Source organism: Geotrypetes seraphini, chromosome 10 (assembly GCF_902459505.1).
Source record: "Geotrypetes seraphini chromosome 10, aGeoSer1.1, whole genome shotgun sequence".
Classification (NCBI taxonomy): Eukaryota; Metazoa; Chordata; class Amphibia; order Gymnophiona; family Dermophiidae; genus Geotrypetes; species Geotrypetes seraphini.
The window spans coordinates 30,408,215-30,422,904 of NC_047093.1; the positions used below are offsets into that span (position 1 = coordinate 30,408,215).

General features: G+C 43.0%; 1 protein-coding gene across 2 annotated transcripts in view; it reads left to right on the forward strand.

The window, feature by feature from the left end:
* The window catches only part of UNK (unk zinc finger), a 125,159-nt gene that overhangs the window by 26,940 nt on the left and 83,529 nt on the right, over window positions 1-14,690 (forward strand). For both annotated transcript variants that reach the window (XM_033960639.1, XM_033960640.1), the window contains exons 2-3: window positions 11,355-11,564; window positions 13,599-13,775. In XM_033960639.1, coding sequence (XP_033816530.1) covers window positions 11,355-11,564; window positions 13,599-13,775 — 387 coding nt within the window. The remainder of the gene's footprint in view (window positions 1-11,354; window positions 11,565-13,598; window positions 13,776-14,690) is intronic.

Sequence of the window (14,690 nt, forward strand, 5' to 3'; positions counted from 1 at the left end):
TCCACTTCCTCTGATGTTGCGGACCTTGTCCAAACTCCGCAAGGACAACGCCACCATGATTCTTATCGCACCTCGGTGGCCTCGCCAACACTGGTTCTCACTCCTGCTCCAACTCAGCTCCAGGGAACCCATTCTCCTTCCTGTGTTTCCTACTCTACTTACACAGCAACATCAGTCTCTACTGCATCCCAATCTGTCTTCGCTCCACCTGACAGCTTGGTTTCTCTCGGGCTGACCTCTCCAGAGAACCTATCTCAGCCGGTCCGCCTCATCTTGGATGCCTCCAGGAAGCCGGCCACCCTTCAATGTTACCATCAGAAATGGACCAGATTCTCCTCGTGGTGTCTCCGGCATCATCAGGAACCCACCTCCTTAGCGGTGGAAACTGTATTGGAATATTTGCTCTCGCTGTCCAATGCTGGCCTCAAAACTACCTCCATCAGAGTCCACCTCAGTGCCATCACTGCGTTTCATGAGCCTATTCTCGGAAAACCCCTCACGGCTCATCCTCTGGTTTCCAGATTTATGAGAGGCCTCTTCAATATCAAACCACCTCTCAAGCCTCCTCCTGTCGTCTGGGACCTGAATGTGGTACTCTCAGCTCTCATGAAACCTCCATTCGAGCCTCTTGCCACAACTTCACTTAGACTCCTTACCTGGAAGGTGCTTTTCCTGATTGCCATCACCTCTGCCAGGAGGGTTAGCGAACTGCATGCACTGGTTGCCGACCCACCGTTCACTGTTTTTCACCATGACAAGGTTGTTCTGCGTACCCATCCTAAATTCCTCCCCAAGGTGGTCTCGGCTTTTCACCTCAACCAGTCCATTGTGTTGCCCGTCTTCTTCCCTAAGCCTCACTCGCATCCTGGGGAACAGGCGTTGCACACGCTGGATTGTAAGCGTGCCCTTGCTTACTACCTTGATCGTACCAGAGCTCACCGAACATCACCTCAGCTATTTTTATCTTTCGATCCCAACCGTTTGGGTCGTCCTGTCTCCAAACGGACACTTTCAAATTGGCTTGCTGCCTGTATTGCATTCTGCTATGCTCGGGCCGGTCTCTCACTGGAAGGAACTGTCACGGCCCACAGAATCCGAGCTATGGCTGCTTCTGTAGCTTTCCTCCGTTCCACGCCCATCGAGGAAATCTGCAAGGCGGCCACTTGGTCCTCAGTTCACACGTTCACTACTCACTACTGTCTGGATGCGTTCTCCAGACGGGATGGACACTTCGGCCAATCTGTGTTACAAAATTTATTTTCCTAATGGCCAACCATCCCACCTCCCTCTTTGTTAGCTTGGAGGTCACCCATGTGTTAAGAATATGCTGCCTGCTTGTCCTGGGATAAAGCACAGTTACTTACCGTAACAGGTGTTATCCAGGGACAGCAGGCAGATATTCTTACGTCCCACCCACCTCCCCGGGTTGGCTTCTTAGCTGGCTTATACTAACTGGGGACCACGCACTCCTCCGTCGGGCGGGAAGGCACTCGCGCACGCGCGGTGCGGCCAACTAGAAACTTCTAGTTAAAAAGGTCCGTACCGAGGGCTCCGTCGGTGACGTCACCCATGTGTTAAGAATATCTGCCTGCTGTCCCTGGATAACACCTGTTACGGTAAGTAACTGTGCTTACTCTGCAAATGGCTTGAAAGATACTGCAGCTTTCTTATGAAAGCTTTCACCGGACTCTACATTGCCATGTGCAAAGAGGCCTTCGCCTTGTAGTTTGTTATTAGTTCATTCATTAGTACAGTCGCATCAACAGCAAATGCAATCCGCCAACCAGTTGGCATCTGAGAGCTCTGCGATGTCCTTGCCTTCTCACAAAACTCTCTCGAATCTCTGCTCTCAGATCCCATACTTTTTAAGCACTTTGCCCAGGCTGAGCCATCTGACAGCTGTGTGGTAGCCTATGTCACCAGTTCAGTTTCATACTCCTCCGAAAGTGCAACAAACTGATAACAATGCTTTTTGCCCTGATGAAGTGACCTATTTTAGTTACATCAACAATAACATGGTTCATTTATAGTACAGCTTTATACAACACCTCCTGATGTAAAATGCAATGCAAAAATACCAATTTATGTTCTGGGCTCATTTCAGTCGCTTTATCTTGCATCCGCTTCAAAAGTCCGACATTTTTTCTTGCCAAATTTGGACAATCATTGGTTGCAACACCTGCTAGTTTTGTCCCGTTTCAGTCCCTGTTTGTTCAAGCATGCATTTAGCTCCATAAACAAATCACTCTCCTTCATTGTCCTTTTCATTGACCACATTGCTGCCAGCTCCTGTGTAATCTCAAAGACTTTTATTATCCCACTTACAAAGATGAGTAACTGGGCTGTGTCGCGGACATCACAGCTCTCATTCAGAGCCAAGGAGAAAAAGTCAAAATTGTCCACTTTGTTTTGCAGCTGAAGATCCAGATTTCCTGCAATATTCTCAATCCTTGTTATGGTTCGCCTAGAGAGGAGCAAATTCTCAAATGCTTCTTTTTTCTCAGGGCATATTAGTTCTGTAGCATCCATCAAACACTCTTTGATAAACTGTTTTTTGGATGTGCAAAGCTTAGTAAAAACTCCTTGTTGCTCTTGCAGTTTAGCTAGCAAAGCTTCAGATGTCCGCGCCCGCTCTGCATCTGTCAAGTTCTTATATTTTTCTGCTTGTTTAGTCTCGTAATAGCAATTCAAATTGTAGTCCTTAAACACAGCAATCTGTTCTCCACAAACTAAGCATACGGCTTTACCTTGATTTCAGTAAATAAATACTTAGAAGTCCATGTCTTCTTAAAAATTCTACATTCTTTATCAGTCTTATCTTTTTTTAACGTGAGCTGACATTTGTGAGGCCTAACAGCTAACACATCTCGTAAATGTCTGTTTGCAACATGTTACAATGAAGGTGTGTATACTCACACGCACTCGCATGAATGTATATAAATTGATTATGTAAAAAAATTAGCAGTCACCTTCAAAATAAAAACGATGCAGTTGTATTTCATGTATGATGTAGAATTATATTTGATTCCTAATTTGCAATTGATCTCATGTAGGCTGGTCAGGGACAGCCAAAGGACCAGATGTGGCCCAGGGGCTATACAGTACCCAGAAATGATCTAGATTGTATTACTCTTCTTTTTAAACTGGTGCTATTACATGTATGTGTAGCATTCTGTGACAAAACTAGTTAAAACTCAATTGTATTACTATGGACTATGGGTAGAGAACAGAGTGAAAGTAAGCATGTTTCATCTGTATTGCTCTTTCAAATGCAATAGGTGTGTTATTCTGTACAGTAGGGTATTCTTCCCATGCTCATGAGATGTGCAGAAAGAATCCACTCCAGGTTTTCAACTTCTCTTCCTTCTCCAAAGGGCTCTGCTGCCCCTTCAGTTTTTCCTTTTGCACATGAGCCAGAAGGTGTCGTTCTGATCTGCTCTACACATTTTGTTTTCAGCGGGTTGTTGTTTTTTTGTTTTTTTTTTGGGGGGGGGGGTTGCCGATTTTGGTGCAGTGGAGCTCCCCAATGCGAGAAGCTTTGCCTGCATGGAGAAGAAGCAGACTTGAGCCTGCAGCCAGCAGGTTAGTCTCTTGGAGACCTGTTTGGCCAGCCTGCAGAAAATTTGTGGAGCTTGGGGTCCTTCACCCTAGTAGCTTAGCTTGCTTACTGAATTGCAGGCTGTAGGGAACACACAGGGGGGCTTATCAAGTTACTGGCTCTGATTTTGCCCCCTTTTGTGGGAGTTCAGTATTAGTCTGACTTTAGTCTGAATGGCAGCCTGAAGATCTCAGTGTTTGGAGGACTGACTGATTGAGGCAGTGATTCTTCTTGGAGCTGGGGCGGTTGTAGCACCTTCAGAGCACATGTCACAGTGAGTAAGGCTATTACAGCTCATAGGCAACATTGGGGTGGGGTCTGAAAGAGCTGTTTTAAAGGTTTATGCCACTTCCTCTAGGGTCCCCCACCTCAATAAACCTCTTTTCACAGTTTTTTTTAGTTTAGTTAAGGTGTTTTTTTTAGTCATTTTTGGTGCTAAAACGTTCCTGTGGTGGCCATCTTGGATGTCCCTTTTTATTTTTCAAAAATTCTCCATACCCTTCAAAACACCTTGTTTTGCTTCAAAACTGGTAGGGATGAAATCCTCAGGCTCTTTTACCTCTAATTCATGCTGAATTTGCACTGGAAGGATGTCGGAAGAGCTCCATGTGCTGCGCGTGAAGGGGAGGGAGCTTTGGGCTTAATTGCCCCTCAGGTTTCTAGGGCTGAGGAGACATTGGGGGACCTTTCTGCCAGGAGAAGATCTCTTCCAGAGCCCCAAAACAGTGTCTTCCTAAGCATAGGAGCATGGAAGCAGAGAAGTCCAAGAGACGTAAGATGAAGTTAGCTAAAGTGGACTCAACATTGCCTAGCAAAGCCTTTAGTCCTGAATTTGATGTGGAGAGCTTATTTGTGTAGTCGAGATCATCATAGGAGGTCTGGCAGAGAGCAGAGGGGGCTGAGGGCTCCAAGGGCGCATCCGTCCCAGTTACAGAGGCTGTCCAGGATCCAGTGGACCTTTCTGACAGGGTCTCTGAAGACAAGGGGTCAGAATGTATGCCCTTGCTCTCACAGAGTGACTCTTCCCTGCTGGGAGATATAGGATCACAAATTGGGGCGAGTACGCAAGAAATGGGGGTGGCCTTTGACCAAGGGGAAGACCCTCAGTATGCTGGCTCTTCAAGCCTGTGGGGCTGTTAAGAGCTCATTACAGACTCTCTGTGAGAGCTACAGTTAGACCTCCAGCATGCACTGTTTGCTCAATGTTTTATCTTGAGTGGAATAAGAGCACAGCCTATGGTATTTTCCTGTCATCCTGATATGAGCATTTTAGTCACTGAGCACTGGGATGCTCCTGAGGGCTCTTTAAGGGTAGCAAAAACAATGGCAAAGCTGTATCCTATGACTCAGGAATGTCAGCAGATTTTCACACAGCTTAAGGTGGCTTCCTTGGTGGCCCCAGGTGACCAAGCGCACATCCCTGCCAAGTGAGGGAGGCATAGTATTAGAAGACATGCAGGATCGCAGAGTGGATATGGTTCTGAAAAGACAGTTTGAGTTGCTGGGTTTATGAATTAAAGCAGCTGTGGTAACCTCTTTGTGGCACGCACATGTCATACCTAGATAAGTGGGTTTACCCTGGTGGAGGGGGAACCTTTACCTCAGCTTATGCTAGCAGGGGTGGATTATGTGGCTAACATAATCAGGGTCATGAGCAAAGTCTTGGCTTTTTCAGTCTCAGCACGCAGAATGCGCTGGATCAGGCAATGGGCAGGAGACTCCACCTCTAAGGCTATACTCAGTAGGTTGCTAAGACATTGCTCGCCTTCTCTGGTCACCCCGCCAGGAAGTCCACAGACCAGTCTATTAACAGATGGGTGAGATTGTAACCTCCCCAAATGATCTCTAAGACCCAACAGTCTGAGGAGATCTGCGCCCTGGCCTCCGCATAATCTGAGAGCCTTTCTCCTATCCTCAGGGGAAAGGCTGCCGTCCTTGCATCATTGTGCTTTCTTGGAAGCTGGAGCGGGATGAGATCTGGAAGCTTGGTTTCGTCTTTGTAAATCTCTGCCTTGATTCTTGATAGGATCTCTGAGATAAGGCTTCTCCTGAGTACTGACAAAAATGCTTGGAACCACAAAAATTTGACCACCCAAATCCTCTCGCCTAGACGAATCACAAGTACAAATAATACCTATCTCCAAATGTGCTAATTTTAATATTCCAACTTTAGAAGATCTTAAAATACTTTTACAGAGCATCAATACAAAGGGTACAGACATTAATTCAATTTCTCCATCTTTTCTAAAATGATACTTTTCTTTTTTTGGCCCTTTTATTCAGAAAATGATAGAAACTAGTCTAACAACAGGACTCATTCCAAAAGAATGGAAAGAGACAATCATCTGACCAATTATAAAAAACCCAAAAGAAGCAATATCAATCGAATCAAACTACCGACCCATAGCCAATCTTCCTTTCCTTGCCAAATTAATAGAAAAAGTTGTTTTTAATCATATAACTAACTTTATAGAAAAAACTCACACACTACATCCCAATCAGACAGGCTTTAGATCAAATCATTCAACTGAACATTCCATGATAGGACTCACAACTAATATACAGTACCATTTAGATCACCATAAATCTGTTCTTCTGGTTTCACTTGATTTATCTGCGGCATTTGATACCATAGACCATCATCTACTCATCAAAAGATTATCTTCAATTGGCATTTCCGACCAAGTATTAAATCGGTTTAAATCATACTTTCAAGAACGTTCAGCTAAAGTCATCTTTAATAATTCATCATCTAGCAATTTCACTAACACTTTCGGGATCCCCCAAGGTTCAATTCTTTCTCCACTTTTATTTAATATCTTTTTATCACCTCTCCTAACCCTCAGTCAGTCTATTGGATTTTCCTCATTCGCATATGCGGATGACATCCAACTTTTGTACCCTTTAAACTAAGCAGATCCAAAGGAAATAATAATTATAAATAATAAGTTAAAACAAATCAGCAAATGGCTTAAGGACAATATGTTGGCCTTAAACACAACAAAATCTTCTGTAATGTTTTTCCCATGGGAAAAAGATCTTAAATTTTCATTACAGATACTCCAAAAGAACATCCCTCTTCAATAGTAACTACAACAAAAATATTGGGAGTAACACTAGATCAGGAACTCTCTTATCATAACCAAATTAGTTCAGTAGTTAAAAATTGTTTTTATAAGCTACGTCTCATCATATCATTATCAAAAGTTCTAAAACCTGAAGCTCTCAACATTTTAATCCACTCATTAATCATCTCTAGGCTAGATTATTGCCATACTTTATACCATGGCATAACCAATAAAGAAATAAGAAGGCTACAGATAATACAAAATACAGCAATAAAAATTATTACAAATTCAAATAAATTTGACCACGTTACACCACTTTTACAATCTGCACATTGGCTACCAATCTCACATAGAATAACTTTTAAAATCATACTGTTAACATTTAAAATTCAACAATCGCATGCGCCGATATTTTTGGATCGTCTTTAGATACCATATTCTTCATCTAGGACACTCAGATCAACACAACAACATTTATTAACTACTAGTGTTTAAGCCCGTTACATTAACGGGTGCTAGTAAAGCCTCCTTCCCTGCTCCCTGTCCCTCTTCCTTGCTCTCCCGGCCCAGTAGGACCTCTTCCCTGCTCCCCCTGTCCCTCTTCCTTGCTCCCCCAGTCCAATAGCACCTCTTCCCTGCTCCCCCTGTCCCTCTTCCTTGCTCCCTCGGTCAATAACACCTGTTCCCTGCTCCCTGTCCCTCTTCCTTGCTCCCCCGGAATAATAGCACCTCTTCCCTGCTCCCCCTGTCCCTCTTCCTTGCTCCCCCAGTTCAATAGCACCTCTTCCTTGCTCCCCCGGTCCAATAGCACCTCTTCCCTGCTCCCCGATCCCTCTTCCTTGCTCTCCCTGTCCCTCTTCCTTGCTCCCCCAGTTCAATAGTACCTCTTCCCTGCTCCCCCTTTCCCTTTGAATTCTGAAGAAAAAGATTGTGGATACTAAACCTATCTAATACATCTGAGACAGATTGGAGGAAATGAAAACTAAAGCTGGATAAAAGCACATTTGAGAACTTTAAGGTGTAAACAGTTATTTATTGTTAACCCCAAAATGCAGGTGCTATATGAATGAGAATGTGGCATGCACAGTAGAATAAAATGTTTAGTGGATAGTTGTATTTGAAAGGAATGAATACATTACCTTAGAACCCATAAATGTTTAATATTTTAACGGAATAAATTTTTAAAAGAAGGAATTCTGAATTCTACCAGTTTAAGTTCTTTTTGCATACCAGATTGATCCGGCCTGCTCCTGTCCCTCCCACTGCCGACAAACCTCGGGACTCCAGCCGCATAGGCAGCACTTTAAACACGCTGCTTCGCGGCCTTCTACTGGCGATTTCCTCTGCCGCGTCTGTCTCTGATGATGTCATCAGAGACGCGGCAGAGGAAATCGGCAGAGAAGGGCGTGAAGCAGCGTGTTTAGAGTGCTGCCTACGCTGCTGGAGCCGGGAGGCGACGGAGAGGGCAGGGGGTGCTAGCGGCCGGCAGCGGTGGAGAGCAGGGAAGGGTGCGCATGCCACTTGTCTTGCCTCGCGTGAGGCCAGACTGTAAGCCGCGCATGCGCACTTCCTATGTGTGCTACAGCTCACGGAAAACGGACGCACGCATAGGAAGTGCGCATGCGCGGCTTACCGTTTTATTATATTAGATTCCTTCTCTAAAAATAATAGGGACCAGGAGATCCACTATTTTCTCAGTCATAGCACCCCAGCTTTGGAACAATTTACCACTATATTTACGTAATGAACCTTCTTTAGAAAAATTCAAGCGCTCCTTAAAAAGCTTTCTGTACAAGGACGCTTTCGAAATATAGAAAGCATAACTTATCAAGTACTAAATCTTTAGTCTTTAATAAGTCTTATGAGTAGGTCACCAAATTATTCTTTATTTTACTTTATATTCTGGTTATGTGCTCCCACCATATGTGTTCTTCCCTAAATGCTTCTTTTTCTTTCCTTAAAGATTGTAGTTCATCCCCCTTGCCTTTTGTACCAGTTTGTATTAGAACATAAATACTGTAATTTGTTTACAATGTCTTGTTTTGTCCTCCCCCTTTTTTTTATTTTTATTTTTTTAAATTGTTATACGCATTGAAGTATATGATATTGCGTAGATAACAAATCTTAATAAACTTGAAACTTGATCTTGGGTCGAAGATACATACATTTTATCAACAGCCAGACCTGGGTCACATTCATTATAAAACAGGCTCCTGGAAGAAGTTGTCTCGGCCCTGTACCCCTGTTCCGCACATCATTAAGAAAGCCACTGATGGAAGGTTATTCAGATGCTAAACACACATTGTGTGAGTGATTTACTGATCTAATTACCTCTAATTTATATGATAATTATTTAGTTTTCTGTAGGGGTTTTATCTGGTTTAAAGTGTAATTAATCATTTACCAAATACCAGCTTCAGCAGATAGGTTAATTTAAATTTCATTATTTGTCAATTGTATTCCCAAACTTTAATAGTTAGGCTAATGTTCATGAACCTTAGAAGAAAATATGTTTTTCTTTTTGTAACCAGTTTGTTTCTCTTCTTTTTTATTCACTGTTGTATATCCTCTACCTTAACTACTGATCTGTAAAATCATTTGCATGAAAATTCAATGCTTAAACTTCAGTGGAATACACTAGGTCTGTAGTGGTTAAGTAATGTGGGGGGGCATTTTCAATATGATGTCTAAATCCGATTTTTGGATGTTTTTGAATAAACATCTAAAAATCCAGTAGAGAAAATGACCATTTTTAAAACCAGGAAAGCTTTTATGTTTTAGTTTTGAAAATAGCCATTTCCTGGATGTGTAAGCTCCACCTAAAGTTAGGCGTCAATATCGTTGCCTTTAACTGATCAATAGCTTAATCAGTGCCAATATTGGCACTCAACACCTCACAATCAGCTTTAGTTGGACTTAATTGAAAGTTAGGCACCTAACTCAACTCGATTCTTTAAAAAGTAGGCGCCTAACCCAAAACGCTTACACTAAAAGTGGGCATGGTTAGAGGTGGATCATGGGCATGTTTTTGAGTTAGGTGTCGTTAGTCTTCAATTTTGGTGCCTTACTTCAGGTGAAGAAAATCCTGGTATAAATTGGGGATGCCTAAATGTTAGGACGCTGAGCCCTGCCTAAGCATGCTTAGGCTACATTAAGTGTGATTTTATAATGGGCACCTAAGTTTTTTATAGAATTGGTGCAGATATTAGATTAGATAGAATTTATAAAATTAGGGCCAGTGAATCTAACTTTTTGAACTATTTAACCCCCCCCCAAAAAAAACAAAACAAAACCAAAAACAACCCAAACAAATGAAAACGCACAAAAAACAATCATGGAGATGTAGAAGGGGCCAGCATTCTTATCAGACTGGTCACACAGACAGAGCAGTGGAGCACCCTAGGGGACACAGCACTGAACTTCACATACAAGGTCCCAGGTACACACCTCACTATAATCCCCTTACATTGTATGGTGAACCCTCAAAAACTTACTGTACCTAACTGTATGCCTCCTTCAGATGTCACCTATGGGCTCCCCATGAAAGGGAGGGCATACAGGCACCTCCCTGGGGGCCAAGCACCATAGGGTAAATAGGGCCCTGACAGTAACATAGTAAATGAAGGCAGATAAAGTGACTCCTTTTTGGCCAGAGCATATTCTGAGGAATATAGAGGCCCATTTGGATCCTTAATCTCCCTATGTTTCCAATTTCGGGCTTTGATTCTGAGATGGAACCCTTCCCTTGGGGGAGGGTAGGATTCACCTGCCATTCATCTGTTGCAATGGGAAGAGTTCTCCCATCTTGTTAACTTGGTGTTGGAGGCACTTTGAGCTGTGAAAGGAAGATCATGTCCTGGAGCATCTTGTAGGACCCCACCCAAAGCATTTTCTGCTTTATAAGACACTCTCCCACAAGATGCTTGCAGAATGGGTGACCTTGGATGGGACTGTTTGTACTTTTGATATGATTTTACCATCATCTTTGATTTGGAAGGTATTACACAATTTGTAGTAGAGCAGTGTTTTCCAACCTTTTCAAGGCCACAACATAGCTATAGTTTCAAGAATGTTGTGGCGTACATCAGCCTTCATGGAGCAGACAGTATAAAACACCAGAAAAGCAATTGTGTGGGACTGGAGGGAGCAAGAGATGTAGGAGCCAAGGGGTTCATTGGAAGCTAGGGAGAGAAGTAAGAGGAGGGAAAGGGGAAGAAGCGTTGGGTTGCTGGTTGTTAGGAGGGGCAAGAGAGCGGAACATGATCTTCTAGTGATTTTCACTAATCCGTTCCTGAAAATAGTAGTTGCAATTTCTGTAAATTTGTGCAAGGAGGCACTTAAAAGAATATTGATTCAGAATTTAAAAAAGCAAAGTTTTTTGCTCAATTCAGTTCCTTTTGAGTTTTTCTTGTAATACGAGTACAATTTCAGTAGCAGCAGCAGGGATTGCTCAGAGTTGTACTTAGGACATGTGCAAGAGAATGCATCAGGGCTAAGCTAACAGGGGACACCCTCTTAACTAGAACAAGAGCTGAAATCCTCCACATCTCTCCTTGGCTTCATGACTCTCTGTAACTGCATCAGGGTCAATGGGCAGAGTGCATGGAACGGAAATGAGCTTGTATCATTTTTTGATTTATTTCGTTAGGGACTATACGCTATAATTTACCTTTCATTTTTTTCTCCAGGTACCTGAAGGAATTCCGCACAGAGCAGTGTCCCCTTTTTGTACTGCACAAATGCTCCCAGCATCGACCCTATACTTGTTTCCATTGGCACTTTGTTAACCAGCGTCGCCGGAGATCTGTTCGCCGCCGTGATGGTACTTTTAACTATAGCCCTGACATCTACTGTACCAAGTATGATGAGACCACAGGACTCTGTCCTGAAGGAGATGAGTAAGTAGTGTCTGTTCTGTTACCTACATTTTCAGATGTGTTCCAGACAGTGTTTTCAGAACATAAAAGGGGCCAATTGTCAAACTGCCCTCATAGCTGCATAATTTGCAGGTTCTTATCACCTGTGGTCTTTGCACTATTTTTCAGATAAAAATATACAATATGTGTATGTTTGCTGTGAAAGTTGCCTAAGATAACAATCCCTAAATCTTTGCGGGGGAACCCCAGCCATTTGGCTTTTCAGGATATCCACAATAAATGTGCATGAGATACATTTCCAGTCACTGCTTTCACTGCTTGCAAATCTGTCTCATGAATATTTATCACAGATCATTTGAAAATGCCAGTGTCTGAGAACCTCTGGCCTAAGAAGTACCTGCCTGCAACCACACTTCCTTTTTTTGCAACCTAAACAACTCATATACTTTGTACAGGCAGTCCTCGGGTTAAGAATGGGTTCCGTTTTTTAAACCATTCTTAAGTTGAATTTGTATGTAACTCAGATCCTGTACAGTATACAGTCTGTAAAAACATTAAACATTAAAGAAACAGTCCTCAAAATCAAGTACTGTAGTTTAAATAGAAAGAAAAGATAAGAGGTTTACACTTTTCATTCTTCATACGTCCTACTGTTCCCTCTTCACCACCACATCCAACATTTCTCCCTCTCATCTCTCTTCCCCATGCATCTTTACCTCTCCCACAACCATGTCCAATATTTCTCTCTCTCTCCCTATGCCCAACAATTCTCTTTGCTCATTTCCCCTTATGCACCATCTCTTTCCCTCTCACTCAGATTCCCATGCCCAACAATTCTCCTTTTCTATTCCCTTCCCAATTCAACATCTATTTCCCTCATTCTCTCCATTCTTCCATCCTGTGTCCCAAGTTCATGCCCCCTCTCTCCTTCCATCCTTTGTCTGAAGTTTCCTCCTTTCCTTCTGTATCCCAATGTGCCCCACTTCCTCCCTTCCATGTCCCAACGCACCCCTCGTCCTCCTTCTCACTTGCCTTCCTCATGTGGATGTTACCTCCTGTGGCTGGCTCCCTCCTCCCTGCTGTGCTTCTCTTCTCAAAGCTGCGGCTGCGGTTCCTACATGTGGCCCGCAGCTGATTCAGAAGTCTTCCCTTCCTGTCCCAATGTGCCCCTCTTCCTTCCATGTCCCAACGCGCTCTTCGTCCTCCTTCTCACTTGCCTCCCTCCTGTGGGTGTTTCCACCTCTGGCCGGTTCTCACCACACTGCCATACTTTTCTTTCCAAAGCCATAGCTGTGGGTCCTGCCTGCAGCTGACCCAGAAGCCTTCCCAGCAAGAGGGGAAGACTTCCGGGTCAGCTGCGGGCTGCGTGCAGGACCTGCGGCTGCAGCTTTGAGAAGAGAAACACAGCAGGGAGGAGGGAGCCTGCCAGAGAAGGCAACACCCATGGGAGGGAGGCAATTGAGAAGGAGGATGAGAGTCGTATTGGCACAGAAGTGGGACCCCGGTTCATAAGTAAGAGTCAGAAGTAGGTCAGGCATTCTTAAACTGGGAACTGCCTGTATTTTCGAAGTATGTGCATTGTTGCAGTTCTCCTCCCTGGGAGCATCTCGCCTAAATGTAGATAAAAGTGTTTCCTTTGTGGAACTACACCTGCATTGTACCTTTTACAGAAGATGGGCAATTTTCAGATCACCAATTTTGTTCAGGTAAAATGCTTTTACCCATGGAAATCACTTTGAAAATTGACATATCTGGTAGAAGTTGAAGTACAGTTTTTAACACCATTGCGCACATAGAGTACCTTAGATGCATTTGAAAAAGATCTAAGAATATGCTTCAGCACTCAGCATGCAACTAGAGATGTTAATTCTTCCAAGTTTTCCACACTCCAGCTCATTCACCTGCTATGTAGTACAACAGTGATCTACCATCTTGGTCCGTGCTGCAAAGACAAACCTTTGCTGTCTGGTGTGGGTATGTGAAGATGTTTGTGGTGGGAAAGGAGAAGCTGCTTGACTCATGTGCCTGAAACCTGGTGGTTTTCCTGCTGTTCAGATGCCCCTTTCTGCATAGAACCACGGGTGACACGGAGAGAAGATACCACCTGCGCTATTATAAAACTGGAATATGCATTCATGAGACTGATTCCAAGGGCAATTGCACGAAAAATGGCCTCCACTGTGCCTTTGCTCATGGTCCACATGACCTGCGCACCCCAGTCTATGACATCAGGTAAGCACCAAGTCATGCCATTCATAGCCGAGACCTGTTCAATCATGTTTCCTTTTAATTTCAGTTTCTCATTACATCATCCCACAACATAAAATTAGCAATAGAAGATTATTGCCGTCAAGATACTACAAAGTTTTTCTGCTAAAATAATATAATTAAACCTTTGTAACATAAGAGACACCTGAATTCTTAAAGTAATTGGAAATGTGTTTCTTTAATAAGATGATTTACATACAATCCATCACCGAAGAAATACCTTTTTCCCTTCTATTGGTTGATGGTTTGCAGAGTTTTCTTAGTTGTATCTCCTGTAGAAAATGTGATCCATTGTAGCTTGTGATGATATTTATTATGCTAATGGGAAACTATATACAGACAACTGAATAGTCATCTCACTTGCCCCTTCCTGTTGTGTGCTTTGTTCAACGGGATGGATTTCTCTCCTTCAAAATATATACAGAAACATTTGGACAAAAGGGACCTTTGTTATTATACAACAAGGTCACATCTTGGTATAATATTTACAGCTTCCAGGTTGCTAAAAAAGTATCACGCCCTGAAGAAAATCCATGTGTATCCTGTGGCATACGTGGCAGAGAAAATGCTTTCCTAATTGGGATAGCTATTGTGGGCAAAAGGCAGGTAGATGATAAAATTAAATCTATTCTGCATAAAGTATCATAAATAAATATGATTATTTCTTATTAACATCGTAGTTCAGTGGCTGTAGCTATGCCTGTGCCACTTGGTACACTCGTATAATTTGTAGTTTCTTGCACAAATCAAATAACTTTTTACCTGTATCAGTGTAGTTCTAAACTTAAGAATGTTATTGTACAGCAATGGAAATTATAAAAGGTATTTCTGAATTTATTTCCATATGCTGAGCTGTGTGTTTAGCTGTCAGAAGTTTTT